The sequence below is a fragment of the Microcaecilia unicolor genome, chromosome 4 (genome assembly GCF_901765095.1).
Source record: "Microcaecilia unicolor chromosome 4, aMicUni1.1, whole genome shotgun sequence".
NCBI classification, from domain to species: Eukaryota; Metazoa; Chordata; class Amphibia; order Gymnophiona; family Siphonopidae; genus Microcaecilia; species Microcaecilia unicolor.
In genome coordinates this window covers 28,374,671-28,393,872 of record NC_044034.1, presented here as the reverse complement: position 1 = coordinate 28,393,872, position 19,202 = coordinate 28,374,671, and the positions used below count along the sequence as shown (strand labels likewise).

At 41.5% G+C, this 19,202-nt stretch overlaps 2 protein-coding genes across 3 annotated transcripts in view; one reads left to right on the top strand and one right to left on the bottom strand.

The window, feature by feature from the left end:
• AAMDC (adipogenesis associated Mth938 domain containing) overlaps positions 1-570 on the bottom strand; it is a 46,711-nt gene extending 46,141 nt beyond the window's left edge. Inside the window, exons 1-2 of one of the 2 annotated variants that reach the window (XM_030200079.1) lie at positions 405-569; positions 55-159 (exon numbers count right to left, since the gene is read on the bottom strand). The gene's annotated coding sequence lies outside the window, so the exon portion shown is untranslated. Of the gene's footprint in view, positions 1-54; positions 160-404 lie in introns of both variants that reach the window. The other variant, XM_030200082.1, reaches the window with a different exon arrangement.
• A 113-nt stretch (positions 571-683) lies between these two features.
• Positions 684-19,202, top strand: part of RSF1 (remodeling and spacing factor 1) — a 179,575-nt gene continuing 161,056 nt past the window's right edge. The window contains exon 1 of the mRNA XM_030200083.1: positions 684-846. Within this exon, the coding sequence (XP_030055943.1) occupies positions 690-846 (157 nt within the window). The 5' untranslated portion in view covers positions 684-689. The remainder of the gene's footprint in view (positions 847-19,202) is intronic.

Here is a 19,202-nt window from a genome sequence, read left to right as displayed (position 1 = left end):
CTTCACAAAGCTAACAATTCCCTTCAGACCCCACAAGTCACCCTCTCTACTCACACAGGGAAAGCTTGCCACACTTATATAACTCTCTCTCTCTCTCTAGGCTGTATCTTTAGTAGACCGGAAGTACGTCAGACAGGCTAATAAAGCAGCACCCGATATCTGCCAAGATAAACCACAGTAACGTGCATAAGATAAACAACATTACACAAGGCAACACTATTTACATGATCAGACTCCGCCCCCAAGACCATCATTGGCCACCAGTACGCTCTAAATCCACCCACCTTGTTTTATTCTATTAGTTTATTTATTAACTGTATCTATACACAATAACAGAAGAACGACATGAAAACTTTCTTAAATGCATTGACTGAATGTATTTTTGCTGTAGTAAGAAAATGTACCTTCTATTCCTACAAATGTTCCCAAGCTATCATGACTACCCTCTCCACAGGAACTTCCCCTTACTCCCTTTTGTTATCCTTGTCCTGTGCCAAGCAAAACAGACTTGGCAGATAGAGAGCGAGAAGCAGGGCAGGGCACCGCCGAGCACGTAGCGCCGTCCGATCTCCACTGTGCTCCGAGTGCATTGTGGGATACCGGCGGAGTCCTCCGAAGCCGCTCAGGACAGGAGCGCCCGCCCCCCCCCCCTCCCTCCGCCTTCCAGTTCCCACCTCCTCCAGTTCAAGATGGCGGTTGCTTCGGCAGCCGCCACCGCTCAGTTTCCCGGCTCCTGGCCCGATTTCGCCGTGGTCTGCTCGTTCCTGGAGCGCTACGGCGCGCTGCTGGACCTCCCCGAGCTCACCTTTCCGGAACTGGAGCGGGTGCTGCAGGAGAGCAGTACAGGTGAACCGTGCAGCGGAAAGGCAAGGGGGGTCGGGCCCGTGCGATGGAACAGGGCTAGGCATCCTCTCTCTCTCTTCGCTCTGCAAGCTGTTGTACGGAGTCAGCCTCCGGTTACCTCGTCACGGAGGAGCGGGGGGGGGGGAACTCCTGGTTTGAACCTTGTCTGTGTAAGAATTCGGGGAGTCGCCGGGGTCATTGGGAGGGAGGGGGATGACGGCTTTGTGTCTCCCTCTCCTTGGTTTAGCCCATTTATTTCTCGCTCTCGGTTTCATTAGGGCTTCTTTTTTTTTGTTTCACAGTTATTGACCGGTTCTCCCTGTTCTAGGCCCTTCTGTGGGCTCTTGTTTCATCTTTGTGGCCTTTATTTTTTTTCCTCTCATTTTGCTGTGGCTCGTGCCACACACAGAGCGCACGGGGCAGCGCAGGGCGCATGCTCGCAGCCTCCTGGGGAGACTTCCTATTTACTGCCCCGTGGTGCCCACTGCCCGGGGAAGGGGGCAGGGAGAGCCCGGGCTGCCAGCCGCTTGTGTGCAAGCTTTTCAGCGCTTTGTTCGGCTTGTTTTTTTGCCGCTTTGTACTGGGGGGAGAAGGAGGGGCGAAGTAGCATCTGTTGCACTTTGGAGATGTTTGGTTGATGGGCGCATATGAAAAAAAAATAAAATAAGTAGCTGTGTTGTGTTCAATCGATCGCTAAGCGCGTAGCGAATCTTGCTTTGCGAGTTTGTGTGCGCATTATGGTGAAGGATGCTGGGGGATGGTTTACTGGCTATACGGCGGAAAGGAAGGAACCTTTTGTGCCATACCCATCGAACTTAATTTTGAAATAGAAGATTCTAATCCATGCACCAGATTGTATTTATTGTAGCATGTTTGTGTGTCTTTTTTTCTTCTTCCTGTTTTGCTGTAACAGCCTAGGAAAGACACAGGATTAGGGAGTTAAGATCGAGTGACTGCTTACTAAAGCACTGAGTAGCAGATATTGCAGATTTGAGCTAAATACTATATAATGATTTTAAATTATATTGATGCATTATTGTAATTAATTTTCGTATATTGATGGACTTGAAGCACTCAGTTATTGTTTGTATCAAATACTTTGTAAGTCTTTCAGCCTGTTCTGGTTCATAGGATAAGTCAAAACTGTTTGGAAGAGTAATAAAGTCTGGCACGACTGAAATATTAGGTCACAGATTAAAATATGAAAGATCTTCAGTAGTTGGGAAATAAGACCAAATGCAGGACAGACTTCTGTGTTCTGTGCCCCAAAAGTGGCAAGGGCAGATCAACATCAGGTATACATATGGTAAAATGCACTTTATCTTGTCAGGCAGATTGGATGGCTGCTGTCTTCTACTATGTTCTATTAGATCTGACTATTTATTGGCATATAATGTGCTGTATATATTTTAAGATCCTTTTCAAAAGAGCATGCTTAACTTAGGGGCCCTTTTACTAAGCTGTATTAGGCACTGACATGTCCCTAATGTAATAGTTGGTCTAATGTGGGGCATGTTAAAGCATTCTGTGTTGGTTTTGCCATCTGTGTGCACTAACCATACAGCAGTTGAAAACAAATTTTGGGAGGGGCTGTGTCAAGCGGAGAATGGGTGTGGATGCGCTATTCAGTTTGCATGCTGACATTAGTGTGCACTAACTGAAGAATGCGGACTTAACAAGGGAGCGCTTACCGTTTCCAAAATAGGAGGCAGTCAATACTCCTGTATTAGAATTAGCATACAGCTGTTAACAAAATGAACCATTAGCACACAGCCAAAAATAATAACAATTTTATGACTGTTCTAGAAATGGGCTTGGTGCACAAAGAAGACCTGCAACATAATGAAAGTGCCCCTTGATTTCTTAACTTTGCAATATGCATACTTTACTTTTTTTTTATTTTTATTAATTCCGTTCAGCATACATCTGATTTTTCACAATGTCTAAAAAAGATGACCAAACATATGAAGTATACAGGTGCAAAGTATCATGGATGCCATTATCTTTACCATAAATTCTCATACCTTTGTTATGATGTTCTCTCCATGAAAAAGCATTCTTTCTCATGCTCTGAACCCTCTTATGTCTTCCCTCCTTTCCTTGGCTTTAGACGATATCTCTGAAAGGAAGTGTTGGCTAACAGATAAAAAAAAATTGGCAGTTAGTATTCCACTGGCATTGTTTTTGTGTTGTCTACAGTGGCAGAAATAAGAAACCCTTGTGCCTGTATTAGAGATCTTCAAACAACGGTAATCACTAGATAGTTTCAAATATCAGTTTGCTTGATTCTCAACTTAATTGCTTTATCTTCTTTTCTTTTTTTTTGGACAGGAAGGATGCCTGGGCTGTGGTGTCTCCCCCCCCCCCCCCCCCCCTTCCTTTATGTTTCCAGGCCTGTCAAAGCAAGGGCTGAGATCTTGTATCATGAACCTTCATTTACAGTACTTGGGCATTGCTCCTCCATTGCCCCTGGTACAAAAATAAGTACCTGAATATATGTAAACCGCTTTGAATGTAGTTGCAAAAACCTCAGAAAGGCGGTATATCAAGCCCCATTTCCCTTCCCTTTATCTTTTAGTGATGGTTTTGTTTTTATGTTGTATTTTTTGCTGTATTTTTGAACTTTTTTTATTTTTAGAAAAGTATGCAGGTTTTTTCTGTTTTAAAAAAAAAATATTTTTATTGGCCTCAGTATTCATTCAAAAGGACTTAAGCAACCAGCAGTATAAACCCTTTTTTGAACAATTGTTCTCCCCCTCCCTCGTGGAGCAATTATCATTTGACCATATAAATCTCTGTACAGCCAAAATTAGCGGGGAGGGCCAGAAATGTCTATGGATAGCAATATTCAGCTACTATATGTTGTCCCTATACATGTGACCACACAGATAGCAGGTACAACTTTTATATAGATACATTTGCACATTCAGTAGTGTCACTTTTATAGATATTGTGTGTGTGTGTTTTATTTACATATATACACACGCAATTTGTGCTGAAATGAGGTGGAATGGCATTCTGATATTGTCACTACCCCGTATCGCCTCCCCCATCCTCCCCTGCTCACTAACTGTTGGTCTAGCTTCTCTCCTTTTCCTACCCCTTCCCTAACTGGTGTTCTGAATCTACCCTGGCTTCTCAAGCATCCCCCCCCCCCCTTACACACACACACACCTTTTAAAAAATTCTTTGCTACTGGCATTGACCAACAGTTCATATGCGATGCTCACGCTTTCCCCACAGCTCTGATGCAACTTACTGATTCCATATGGATGGGAAGCATCAGAGTGAAGACTGTGGGGAGTGTGTGAACTACTGCTCACTGCCAGTGGCCACAACAAGCATAAACTTTTAAAAGTACACTGCAGGGGGGTGCTTGAGAGGCAAGGGTGGATGCCAGAACTCTGGCTGGGGAGGGGGCAGGAAGCAGAGATACAGGACCATTTGGGGAAGGGTGAGAGGAGTAATGTTGTACTGTTGAGGGAGGGGAGAGAAATAATGGACCATTGGGAAAGGGTGAGAGGAGTAATGTTGTACTGTTGAGGGAGGGGAGAGAAATAATGGACCATTGGGAAAGGGTGAGAGGAGTAATGTTGTACTGTTGAGGGAGGGGAGAGAAATAATGGACCATTGGGAAAGGGTGAGAGGAGTAATGTTGTACTGTTGAGGGAGGGGAGAGAAATAATGGACCATTGGGAAAGGGTGAGAGGAGTAATGTTGTACTGTTGAGGGAGGGGAGAGAAATAATGGACCATTGGGAAAGGGTGAGAGGAGTAATGTTGTACTGTTGAGGGAGGGGAGAGAAATAATGGACCATTGGGAAAGGGTGAGAGGAGTAATGTTGTACTGTTGAGGGAGGGGAGAGAAATGCTGGACCATTGGGAAAGGGTGAGAGGAGTAATGTTGAACCGTTGGGGAGAGCAGGAAGGAGTACTGACTAGGGGGGGAAGGAGAGAGAGGGAGATGTTGGGCTATAAGGTGGGGTGGAGAGAATGAGATGCTGAGCTACAAAGGTGGAGGGGAGGGAAGGTGCTGAACATAATGGGACCATGTGGAAAAAGCCATGGGGAGTTGTTAAGGAGATGAATGAGAGGAGGATTTTTAGTACAGAGGATAAAAAATATGGTAATGGAGACTAGGTGATAAGGGAATAGGAGACAGGGGAAGGAGTGAGCACAGAAATGAGAGAGCTGAGGACTGAGAAGAGATGGAAAGTTGATAGGTAGGTGAAAAGTAAAAAAGAAAGTGGTGGAGAGCTGGGGTGTGATAGAGGGTGAAATTTGGGAAGAGCTAAAAGGGAAAGATCAATCTTTCACAGACAGATGTGAAGTAATAGAAGACAGGAGGAGCAAGGAGAAAAGATGAATAGACAACAGCCACTGGAGATATTTAGCAGAAGAAACTCACTGGGACCAACATGAATGGAAAAATAAAATTCCCAGGCAACAAAAGTAGAATTTATTTTTAATTGAAAGTTTTTTAAACTGTTCCAACAAGCAAAGAGAGCTATAAATCATATTGATAACAATTACGGTGATAAGTTACAATATAACCAACCACCTCCCTCAGTCCCATGGCATTACTCTATTAGATGGTCAATCTACTATAGTTAGAAAATCATCTAGTCTTTAAACCATCAACTAGGTGGCACAATCAGTCTTGGGGCATCATGATCTATCCCAGTAGAAAATGTTTTTATTTTATGAACTGCAATATGCTAGTTTTAGGAAATGTGCATTGTGGATGTCTTTGTATTGTGTTCAGTATAAGAGGAAATGAATTTGCTTTTCTCTCTCCGTTGTGGTAAATGCTGATTTTGGCTTCTTGGGGATACCAGTTCAATTTTTATTTTCATATTTCCATTTCTAATTTGTGATCTGTATTTGAGGGTCTATCTCTACATAGGCACCAATGATTCAAAATAATTGTGGGTGCCAAACATACTGCAGTCAAGGAGCTTGTTCAGTGTTGGGGTGCTCAGCCTAGGAACTGCTGCTCCTATGTGGCTATTCTGTTTCCAAATAATTTATATAGAGAAGATCTATAGCAGCCTAATTTGTTCTCTGTTTTGCGTGAGGTTTGTGTTCTTTTGTATGTAGTTTCTGTAGATAGAGATCTATACAAGTCCCACTTGTTCTGTTACCAGGAATAGGTGTATTGGTGTTCTAGGGCCCAGTCTAATATTTGTAGTGCTGCCTATTCATAGGTGTCTTGCTATTCGATTCATAGGAATTTGTGCTGCTGTTGTATGACAGATTTGCTACATGTATGTTGAGTTGAGATTGTTTTCAGGTTTTATATTTAACAGTGTGCCTGGTAGTGGAGAGAAATTTTGTTGCTTTTGCTCAGATAACATGAAAATTAGAGTATTTTTTGCGTGGTGACTTCCAAGGAGAAACATACTACCAGTTGTTGGGGGGAGGTTGTTTTTTTGTAGATGTAGAGCGTGTTTTCGTTTAACTCATAAGAACTGCAATACTGTGTCAGACCAAAAGTCGTTGAACTATTTATGTTTACAATATTAACTATATTTCTTATTGCTTTAATCTTTCATGTTGGTAGGTATTATTATTACATTAGTTAATGTTAAACTGTAGAATTTTTGCCCTGGATTATGCATTTTTACAAATGACAGAAAATTGTATAATACTGTGCAGTTTTCTACAGTCCCCACCCGGCTGCTCCTTCATACCATCATACTGCCAAACTTTTCTGGGGAGAACCATGTGGCATCAAATGTGTAAGTGTTCAGGAAAAATACTGGTTAGTCCACGGTTTTGTTCATAATGGACCAAATTCCACAAATGCTGCCTATAAAATCGTCGCACTGTGCTTAGTGCTATTCTATAAACCTTCGCCTAAAGTTAGGCACAGTTTATAGAATACGTATAGTGCGTGGCCCTGCAACAAAAATTGAGGAACGACCATTAACCCCATCAAAAACCTGGTGTAAATGCCCGCGCCTATTCCATAACACTGCACATAATTTTTAGGAATGCCCATGAGCCACCCATGCCCTTCCCATGGCCACATCCTTATTGTGATCTGCATGTTAGAATTTACGCACACCACTTTTCAGAATAGGCATAGAAAGTTGTGCACGTAAATTCTAATTAGTTTCGATAATTGCTTGTTAGTGGCCACTTGTTGCACATGCAGATTGGCTACGCGCACTGATTTGCGCATGCAACTTTCGTCATCATTTATGGAATCCGGAGGTATGTGGCAAAAGTTTACTGCTGTAGGTGATATTCTTTTAAAAATTCTGTATTAAATGTATGAGTTTTCTAAGAATATGTACTTACCAGCTTCTTTTCTTTTTTTTTTACATATAGCTTGCACGCACTCCATTGGGCTTTTACCACAGGACACCTTAGCGTGTCCCGTATTAAGCCCTTTTAAGTTGCAGTAAGTGCACACTAGCATTTTCCACAGCTTAGTAAAAGGAGCTCTTGGAGACTTGGTGTAAAGATCTCAAGTTAAGAATAAAAGCCTCTATTGCATTCTCTCCATTTTGTTTAGATTCAAGCTGTTCTGTGATCAGCGTTATGCATTTGGATCCCCCAGAGTTAGATTTGGAGGAAATCTTCTAGCCATGTGAACGTTGTTGTTTTTTTTTACCAATCCTAAAACCTTTACTAAGGAATAATTTAACATAATATGTACAAGTTTATGAGCCATCTAATAGTGTTAGGATAGGCAGACAAAAAATGAAATTCTTAGGGGTCCTTTTACAAGACTGAGGTAGAAAGTGGATTAGTGTACCCTTTCCTGCACAAAGGCCATTTTTACCGCTGCCAGAAAATGGCCAATATTCTGAATTAATGGCCACACGATCATGTTGCCATTAGCACATGGGTCTTTACCACCACCTATTTTGTAGGTGGTAAGGGCTCGCGCACTAATCCTTTGCTAGTCAGCACACAGCAATGTAGATGCACTAATTGATTAGCACAGATATAGAAACAGAGAAAAACATTAGGTAGATAAAGACTGTATGGCCAGTCTGCCTATCCATGCCATCTATTCTTCCAGTCATTCCCTCAGAGATCCTATTTATTTGTCCCAAGCTGTCTTGAATTCAAATACTGTTTTTGTCTCCACCACTTCCACCTGGAGAACATAAGACTAGGACACTTAGGGGAGGAGTCAAGATGGCGGCAGCAAAACCGGCAACCCATAAACTTGTGACCTGTGTTTTTGTGGCTAGCAAATTGGTACTAGTAGCGGCCTGGGAACAACCTTCGCTGCCAGATCTCCTGATGATATTGCGCAAACTAGCATACATTCACCAGATGTCTAAGCTCACAGTGCAATGCACTTGACTTAATCTTCCTTATCATAAGGTCTGGGATCCTTTATACAACTTGGATTGAGCAACTGAACATTCCATCCTAGCTGTTGGTTTCCTATGTTTCTGCATCGCATTGTGATCTGCAGGGGGGAAGGGGTTTGTTTTGGTAAGCGGGGGGGAGGTTTTGAATGATGGGAGGGAAGGGATAATTGATGGAAGATACGGGTGAGGCTGTATTTTCCTTGGGTCTGTTTTGTATATTTCTTCAATAAAGTTGAAAAAAAAAGGCGGCAGCAGCATTGCACGGCTCCTGACCGCTTGTTATGATGGTTAAGAAGAAGGGGAAGGTGAGGCTCTTTCCTGCTGAACCTCAACCCTAGCCTTTGACTACCTACTACTACTACTTATCATTTCTAAAGCGCTACTAGACGTACGCAGCGCTGTACACTTGAACATGAAGAGACAGTCCCTGCTAGACAGAGCTTACAATCTAATTAGGACAGACAAACAGGACAAACGAGAGATAAGGGAATATTAAAGTGAGGATGATAAAATAAGGGTTCTGAACAAAGTGAATAAGGGTTAGGAGTTAAAAGCAGCATCAAAAAGGTGGGCTTTTAGCTTAGATTTGAAGACTACCTCTGGCCTGATGGTTACTTAGCTTCGGTGGTCAGGCCTGATGCTTTGAACGCTGCTGCCGGGTGAAGTGGCTTGTAGTTTCGACTATGATCTATCTTTGATGCTCGACTTGTGTTCACCCCCACCATGGCCTTTCTCGGTCAGTCCTGTAGTTCTGGCTGCAGAGACCCAGCAGAGGATGATGGAGTCATCTTTAGCTTGAGGGAAGGTACCTGGGATGCAAAAGGAAGTGGTTTTTCCACTTCTGGTCAACTTCTGGGATTTTGGCATCGGGGGGGGGGGAGGCTTCAGTTGTTCCAGGGATGAGCCCTGCACTGCTGCTGGAGAAAGTTACTGTTAGTTTGCTGGCTACATCATGTGAAATAGTGCTCAAGAAGCCCCCCTCTTTTCACTCTTGAATCTATTTGGACTGCAGTCTCTGATTTGGGCAATGCACTTTCCTTACAGTTTATATTTATGAATACTATTGCTCACAATAATACCAATATATCAAATATTGCAAAACAAGTTGATAGTGTATCACAGACTTTGGAGGAACATAGTCAACTAATTAGCGTTCTCAATTGACTAATTCTATGATGGTCAAAGAAAATGCCTTTTTGAGAAGCAAAGTAGAGAACTTGGAGAATGCTGTTACATGCTCCAATATTCGTATAATTAATTTTCCAAAAGCACCATTTATTTTTATTTTATTGCTTTTGTATCCCACATTTTCCCACCTATTTGCGGGCTCAGTGTGGCTTACAATACATTGTGATTGATGGAAGTACAGCTTGTGACAATTCAATATTGGGTTACATTGTGGAGAATTAAGGGAAGGCAGAGTCAATTCAGAATATCATTTGGGGGATACATCAATGGAATGTAACAAAGGGGGATGATAAGACGATAGAACCAGTAGCCTGAGAACGTTAAGGTGTAACAGTTTTATCTGTGGGTGGAGCTTTAGGTGTGGTGAAAGTATGGGGAGGAGAATTCAGGGGAAGTGTATTGATGCATTTCTATTAGTGTGTATGGACTTCATGTGTTTTGATCCTTACAGTAAATTTTCTCAAAGAGATGAGTCTTCAATAGCTTGCGGAAGTCGGTTAATTTGTAGATCGTTTTCAGGTTGCGTGGTACTGTATTCCAGAATTGCGTGCCCATATAAGAGAAGGTTGATGCATGTAGTACTTTGTATTTTATGCCATTGCACTTAGGGAAGTGGAGATTGAGGAAAGTTCGGGATGATCTTTTAGCGTTTCTGGGTGGCAGGTCTATTAAGTCAGACATGTATGCAGGGGCTTCACCATGAATGATTTTGTGAACTAAGGTGCATATTTTAAAAGTAATACGTTCCCTGACCTGAGTGGGAGCCACTGTAGTTTCTCACGTAAGGGTTTTGCACTTTCATATTTTGGTTTATTTGGTTTATTTCACCAAGAGAAATGTTTTTGCAATACCTTAACAGGTGGAAAGCAGGAGGTTTCTAAAGAACAAACTGCATCAAAACAAGAGACTGACGTCCTGTAAGTTTCAGATATACTGGAGGCTCCTGAGACTGATTCCATGGTGAAAGCTACTTTATTGATGACTGTGGCTCTTTCATCAGATCATGACTGGCTATTTGGACTTTTCTTTAAGAAAAGAGAGAGGTCTTTTTTGGGGTTCGGGTCAGAATGTTTCCTGACTTGACTAATGAGACTCAAAAAAGAAGGAATTTTTTTGTTACTTAGTCTGGTTGTTCTTCAGTTATCCTTGTAAATGTATATTTAAACGGAAGTCTGTAAAATGTTTTTTTTTTTTTTTTTAATGCGCTTTCACAGTTGTCAGCTTTTCTTAGTGGCAAGAGTTTGGTCTCTAGTTCCCCGGTTATGGCTGAGACCCGAATTTTGCAAAGTTGTATTAATATAGATATTTATGCTCTTTCTTTGCCTTAATGTCATGTAATTGGTAATTAATTTACCTTTGTTTTAAAGTTAGTTTCTGCTTGATGATCCTCCCCGCAATGGTCTGGAATTGCATATTTTATTTCAATATGAATATGCTTATATATTTTGTGGTTTGTGTAATATAACTTTTCTTATTTCTACACAAGTGATGGCTTCTTTGTATGATTATGGAAATTACAATTTAAAAAAAAAGAACAGGAATTGTGTGCATCTATCCCAGTATCTTGTTTTCAACAACGACTAGTCCAGGTCACAAGTACCTGGCAGAAACCCAAATTGTAGCAACAATCCATGCTACCAATCCCAGGGTTAGCGGTGGCTTCCCCATGTCTTTCTTAATAGCAGACTATGGAATTTTCCTCCAGGAACTTGTCCAAACCTTTTTTAAATCCAGATACACAGCTGTTACCACATCCTCCGGCATAGAGTTCCAGAGCTTAACTATTCGTTGAGTGAAAAAATATTTCCTCCTATTTGTCTTAAAAGTATTTCCATGTAACTTCATTGAGTGTCTCCTAGTATTTGTACCTTTTGAGAGTGTGAAAAATCTATTGCTTCTACTCATTCTACACCACTCAGGGTTTTGTTGACCTCAATCATATTATTTTCCCCTTCTGAATTCAATCTTCAGCCATTTATTCTACTAAAATATGATCTCCGAAAGGATCTGGATTATAATCCAGTAACAAAAATTTAGGGGTCTGTTTACGAAGCAGTGCTAGTGGCTGTCCATGCACTAGTGCCGACACGGCCCATTCAAAGTGAATGGGCCGTGTCTGCACTAGGACACGGACAGCCACTAGTGCTGTTTAGTAAACCGTAGCGTTAGTTTTCTCTGCATTCAATATTGTTGCTTAACATAAACTGTATGTTAACTTTTGTACAGATTTATTTGATATACCCCCCAATCGCCAAAATGACATTGAGGCGATTTACAAAGGAAATTCTTCATGATTCACTGTCAGGATTTAGACCAGAATTTAGTACTGAGACTAGTATAGCAACAGTTAGTTCTGAACAATCTAGGGAATTCTTAATTCTTCATTATGCTAATTGTAGGAAATTGTGTGTAAGATCATGCATTCAGCCCACTTTTCATACCAGGCAACAAAATGGTGGGTCTTGTTACCATTGGAGGTTAGCATTCAGGAAAATTATGGCAGGTTCCGGAAAATGTTAAAAAGTTTGTCCTTATTCATAAGTTTTTAGGATAGATGAGCTCTTTATCTGTAGGCCTAGATTTCTATTTTTTCACTGTATTTTGATTGTTTTGTTTTACTGATTGTAAGTCACATTGAACTTTACAGCTAATGTGGGATAGAAATGTAGATTAATGTAATGTAAAATATATGTTTAGAGAGATTGGAAAGAGATAAGAGGAAGGAGAAAAGTGACAAATACTAAAATTAGTGTGGGAAAGCCTGGATAAAGAGAGGTTTTGAGTTAATTTCTTGAATACTGGAAAGGAAGATTCAGATTTGAGTTCATGGGATAGAATGTTCCATAGTTGGAGTTGAGTTTAAGTGAATGCAGAGGCACGGGTGGAGTCAAGACGAATGTAGGCAGGTGAAGGCGTGTGTAGTAGGGACTTCTGTAATGAATGTAAGGTGTGAGATGAGGAGTAGGGATGAGTAAATTGGAAATATATGCTGGAGCGGAGGGTAACAACTAATGTGAGTAACATGAATGTGAAATGAGATGGGGAGCCAATGTTCAGACCTGGATAGTGCAGTGATGTGATGAAATTTGTGGACACCGTGTAAAAGTTTAACAGCGATAGACTGGATGAGTTGTAGGTGCTTTAGTGATGAAAGAGGAAGACCACAAAAAAAAAGAGAGAATTACAGTAATCAAATAATGTTGTACTCCATAAGCAGTTCTGAATTTTAAATTTTAATACGTTTTGAACTTGCTGGACTTCTGTTCACTTCAATGTACTTTCCTTTCGTTTATGTTCCACCATTCCATAAAATAGCTCATGGTAAATAACACCATTTACACCATATAAAATTGTTATAATGGCCAAAATATAGAAACGGCATACAAAAATGTATTACAAGACAGGATGTCCAATAACTAAAGAATACCCATTTTTAGATCTTACTTCCCTTGAAGTTCTTGTATTTTTATTATGTATATTTTTTTTGTGTATTCACCTTGGATAAAGGCAATGTGTAAAATTAAAAAAGCAATAATAATAATTCTAAAATCCCCATCAGTTAGGGGAGATGAATCCAACACAGGCTACCCTTAAAACATAAGTGTTAACTCCAATTATTAGTAATTAAGGGGTGCTTAGCGTATATGTTCTATTTTATACCTATGGTCATGTGGCACTTAGCATACCTTAATGCAGAGGCTTCCAACTCAGTCCTCGGAGCACACATACCTGTCTAGGCTTTCAAGATATCCCCATTGAATTCAGTGGGATATTCTGAAAACCCTGATTGGCGGGGTGTGCCCTGAGGACTGGGTTGAAAACCTCCACCTTAATGTCTGTTAGTATGTGCTAAGCTTCAGTAAAAGGGCCCCTAAGTCTCATTGCATAAAATGGGACCTGTTGGTGGTAAAATAACACCTATTAACTTTAGCCCATGTTGATAACTACACGCCTTAGATTATTTAAACATTATTCTCTCATGTTCATTCATAGCAGTGGAAAAGCCTATTTCTGTTCTTGAAGTAGCCATACAACATTACTACTAATAAGCAATGAGATATAGGAGAGGTATATCCACTTATATCCCACCCTTTTCTCATCTTCTTATAAATGAATATTGAATTCATGCTCTTGTTTCTTGTCAATAAATTGTAGTTCTTTTCCTTTCTCTTGTTACTTATCCCTTTCGGTAAGCTTGATGTAAACTGCTATGATCTGCGAGTTAATTAATGATGGCATAGGAAGTGCATTTAAATAAAAAAATAAATTTATAGCTTGGTAAGTACATCAGCTGGTTGGAAGACAAAAGAGCAGATCAGTGATGGATGTATACAAACTTTTAGTCAATTTGCATATAAAATAATGCCAGACACAGGCCGTGTTTCGCCCAGCAGTGCTGCATCGGGCTACTCAGTGATTTTCTCTATAAAGCCTTTATTAAGAAGCTATAAATGTTCCAACAATCCTCGGAAGGAGGAGGTGGATGTGTTGGTGCAATGCATGGTACGAGACATCAGTGCTTTCCAGAAGAACCCCAATATAGCTGATAGATATCACATGTACGCTACTGCTGCTGCATCACAGCACGGAATGCAAGTAATGATTGTTGGAACATTTTATGGTTTCTTAATACAGGCTTTATAGAGAGGATCACTGAGTAGCCCCTGACGCAGCCCTGCTGGGCGAAACACTGCCTGTGTCGGGCATTATTTTATATGCAAATTGACTAAGTTTGTATACATCCATCACCGACCTCTTCTGTCTTCCGTTTTGGAGTTTGCGGATCGTCTGCCTTGTTGTTTCCTGGGACATCAGCTGTTTGGGGCAGCTGGGTAGTAAGGAGGTTGAGTGCTGGGTATGAAATGGGGTTTGGGAGAAAGAGACTGGGTGAGGACAGGGGGAGGGGGGAATGAGTGAAGAGGCCTTTACAGTACTAGACTTGACTGTCGAATTTGCTCCCCAGTGACCTTATATGTAGGACCAGGTTGTGATGTTTCAACATTAAGAGTTATTAAGACCTGACTGTTAGTAATTTTCAAAATGCTTCTAATTAAAGCTTTCTTAAATTGAATTCTAATCTTTTTGTGATGCCTTTAGGGATAGGTTGGTTGGGAATTTTAGCTTTTTAACCTGCATATTTAGCTTTCTTTACTTGTGTTCTAGATGGTTGTTTTTTAAATTGAGGAGTCAGAGCTCTAAGTAAAACAAAACAATAATGGGAGAACATAATTCTGGGTGTTGTGGTGAGCTGCTGCCTGTGATTTGTGGAGTTGAGAAATACCAGCAAAAACACAAACCAGTATTGGAAAACATTAAAACAAAATTGAAAAAGCCATACATTCTAGAAACATTGCCAGTAGTTGTTTCCCTGATCAGTATGACTAAAATTTAGTGTGTGCACCTGTGTTTCCTTATCATCCACTAGATCAATCTGAACCAATGGTTTGTGAAGGAGCTAGAGGTTCTGAAGTTTGTGACATCACCGTTATGAGGAGCTGGTGTAGGCTAGAAACCTTCAATATTCTCTACCTCCAGTAGATGGTAAGATTATATTAGTTCAGTGTGTGACAAGTTAGGTAGGCCTGAATCTTCCCTTCCCTCCCTCGCTTTGCATTTTGAAGCCTGTGTCCAGGGCTGGGTCTACGGGCCGAATGCTCCTGGTTCAGACCAAATTTCTTTGCCCAGTTGAGCCCAGAGACCTTGCAGGAGTCTCCCTTTCCTTGAGCTTTGGCCCATGGACTCCAGCTTGCTGGGTGGGCTGGCATGGGTCCCCATATGATCCCTGCCAGAAGGAGGGTTGTAGATGTTTCTCGCTACTCCTGATCCCTGCAGGAAATGTAACAAAAAAAACCTTCTAGCTTTGGTAGGAGTTTCTTTAAAAACTTTATTCCGTTTGCTAATCTAAGGGAATAAAGTTTGTGTGTGTGGGGAGAGGGGGGGGGGGAGTAAGCTAGCAGAGGAAGAGAAGGGGTAGCGTAGCTGTATGAGGAGAGCAGCCAGCAGTTCCAACAGGAGACAAGCCTGGTTTTCAGGGCTGCTCATTCTGGAGCTGGGATTGTTGGTGGGGAGAGAGAGGTGGTGGGGTGTTCAGTACTGGAGGATGAATGAGTGAACTAATGGAACAAATCTGTCAGCCTATAGTAGTAATTCTTAATCATATTTGAAATCTGGGGGGGGTGGATGGAAAGAGTTTCATCTAGGATAACACCTAGAATTTTAGTATTTTGCGACTGATAAACGATAATGGAGTTAAGAAGAATAGGATGCACAAGAGTGATATATGTTGAATTTGAAAAAAGTGCATACCTTGATTTCTCAGGGTAGAGAATTTATTATCCTGGAACCAGTTAGTAATCTGTTGTAAATTGTAATTGAGGTTGAGGACCAGGCTTTAACAAATTTTCATTAAATCTAGGAACCAGCCCCAGAACTTAAGAGCCAGCATTTATGTCCTCTCTGTTCTTTTTCTCCATCCCTCCAACATTGTCTCAAGTGAATTTCAAGGTGGGGGGGGGGGGGGGGGGGGGAATCCCATCTCAGATCAGTTGTAGCCAGGGTTGCCAGATGGGAAAAATTTTCCCAGCCCAAAATCAGCCCTAAACCCGCCAAAAAAACGCCCAAAGTCAAACCCCGCCTCCCATGTCACCAGCCCCGCCTCCCACACCACCAGCCCCGCCTCCCATGTCACCACCCCACCCCCTGACGTCACCCCTGATGTCGTTAACCCCGCCCCTGACGTTGACCACGCCCCTCAAAAGCTTCTATTGGACCACATCGGACCAATAGAAGCCCCGGGAAAGCTTCTATTGGACCAAATTGGACCAATAGAAGCCCTGGAAAAGCTTCTATTGGACCAATAGAAGCCCCGGAAAAAAGCACACAGCGGCCACAGGAAAAGAGCCCAAACCCGCACCCCGCAGCCACCGAAATTTTACCGCAGCTGCTCGAAGAAACCCCGCCCAGTGTTGCGGGAAGACCGCAACCCTGGCAACAATGGTTGTAGCTCTTTTAGAAAGGTATTTACTAAAGCTCTCTTTCTATTCTGTCTTTGGGCGAAGAAACTTTAGTAAATACCTGTCCTTTAGCTCCATCCAGTCTCTTTTGCTCTCCCCTAAGTTACTCCCAGGAAATTAATATGCTTGGGAGTCTGCTACCTATTCCGTATTTTGTTTACCTTGCTATTTTCAGAGCTACCTCCCAAACAGTGCTTCTCCCACATGTACACCACTTACTTAGCTCTCTGTAAGCTTGAGATGCACAGTGCAGGAATGTGGTTTCTAGTCCTGCGAGACTAGAAACCATGAGAATTGCCAACTGCCTGCACTGCGCAGATCAAGCTTACTGAGTGAAGGTGTGGGAGGTACACTGTTTGTGAGGCAGCTCTTCAAAAAGCAACATTTTGTGGGCATGAAATCCTGGGTGCAATTTCTAGGTGTCATGGTGACCTGGTATATGAGCTCTGTTATAAGCCATTGTCATGACCCTAATACCACCCTGAGTTGAATTAGAAGCCAGTTCAAATGAATTAAAGGAGATGCTCCTTTCCACCTTAAGCTCCTCCTGGTAGCACCTTAACGGCCTTTAGAAGGTCAGACTTCCCAGGCGGGAGCAAAGATTTGCATCTCTTGGATGTTCAGAGGTTTTCTGTGGTACATTGTCATGCATCTGGATGGTGAGCTCTTGGACCATTGCTGTGTTCCCTACCCGGATGTCTGGAGAATCCCTGATAAACGGCAGACCGAGTCACTCTGGAGTCTAGTAGATGCTGGAACTGAAGACGGGAACAGCAGAGCTAGGAACTGGAACCGGATCGGGACACAGAACCTGGAGACCGGATATTGGAATGCAGAGAAAAGTGGGAAGTGGACCAAAAATTCAGAGACTGGGACAGTTGAATCAGAAACAGATAATGTTTTATTAATGACTCAACACAGATCTGTGTTTTGGCCACAGGCCTGCCTCAGGTGTCTAAAAGAATACATAAAAAAATCCTAATGTAAAACATATAATACTAAATATATAATGCAAAACAGGTATAGCGTAGGTACATAAAACAAACAAAATGTTTTCAGGATATCCACAATGAATATGCATGAAAGAGATTTGCATATAATGGAGGCAACGGCAAGGGGTACTTCAGGACTGGACTTGGGAAACACTGCAATAGAGGTTCTCAAAGCACCCTACCTTGAGTATTGTGTTCAATTCTGGTCGCCGCATCTCAAGAAAGATATAATTGAATTGGAAAAGGTGTAGCGAAGGGCGACTAAAATGATAGTGGGGATGGGACGACTTCCCTATGAAGAAAGACTAAGGAGGCTAGGGCTTTTCAGTTTGGAGAAGAGACGGCTGAGGGGAGACATGATAGAGGTATATAAAATAATGAGTGGAGTGGAACAGGTGGATGTGACGCGTCTGTTCACGCTTTCCAAAAATACTAGGACTAGGGGGCATGCGATGAAACTACAGTGTAGTAAATTTAAAACAAATCGGAGAAAAAGTTTCTTCACCCAACGCATAATTAAACTCTGGAATTTGTTGCCGGAGAACGTGGTGAAGGCGGTTAGCTTGGCAGAGTTTAAAAAGGGGTTAGATAGTTTCCTAAAGGACAAGTCCATAAACCACTACTAAACGGACTTGGGAAAAATCCACAATTCCAGGAATAACATGTATAGAATGTTTGTACGTTTGGGAAGCTTGCCAGGTGCCCTTGGCCTAGATTGGCTGCTGTCGTGGACAGGATGCTGGGCTCGATGGACCCTTGGTCTTTTCCCAGTGTGGCATTACTTATGTACTTATGTACCTAAATGAAGAAACCACATTTCAAATGTGGAGCCTCAGAAACTGGACTGGTGACTTCCAGATTACTTCATGAAAATAATCCCCCTTTCTCATTCCCCTCCCCCTCCCCCCACCTCAGCTGACACTGCCAGCATGCCCAACTCCAGCATCATTACAAAAATATGATTCACTAAGAGGCTACAATCTCGGGCTCAGAATGTTCAAGTAAACCTCCCACACCTAGATATCTTTCCTTTTAAAGGATCCTTTTGCTTCGCAAGTTGCAAGACAGTATAGCTGACTCCCCCACTGCCAATAATTTGGTGGATCCGAAGAGATTCAGTTCTGCAGTATTAATTTCCAGGTCTGCTCCTTAGTTTTGTCCTTGAAGGTTCCCAATTGATCTAGGACTGGCTTTTTTACTGAGCCCACAATTGTTACTTAAATATAGCTCTCGCATATATATTTAATCATTATCCTTTTTAATTTACCATAAAATTTCCTTTTTTCAAATATATCCCCAGACCACAGCCATTCAGAATCTAAACGTGAAGGATCTGTACTTCTAATAAACAGGCAACAAGGTTGGTCTTTTTTTCTGCGTTCATCTTTATATTCATGTTCAGCATTCATTATTACTGTGCATTTATTCAGTTACATAAACATTCAAGTGATACACCTACATGATTTTTTTTTCTTCTTTTTGTTTTTCCAGACTGGTCATTTGTACATTCCCATTCTTGATTATTTAGACCCCTTGTAAGCACATATACCACTGTTAAACTTGCCCATATGTCTCTATCCTTTTTAATTTTATTTATTCATTCATATGTTATCCATATTTTTGGTTTCTTATATATACATGTCTAATATGTTTAGAATATATTCTCCAAACATTTGTGTTATATGTTTCCTTACATGTTTTAATTCTGCTTGTTAATTTGTACTCTGCTTGTTTATTTTTACTTTGTTTGCTTTTCCACGTTTTTATACACATTATACTGTTTTTATTTCTCTTGGTATATGTTTTCTCACATGTTTTAATTCTACTTGC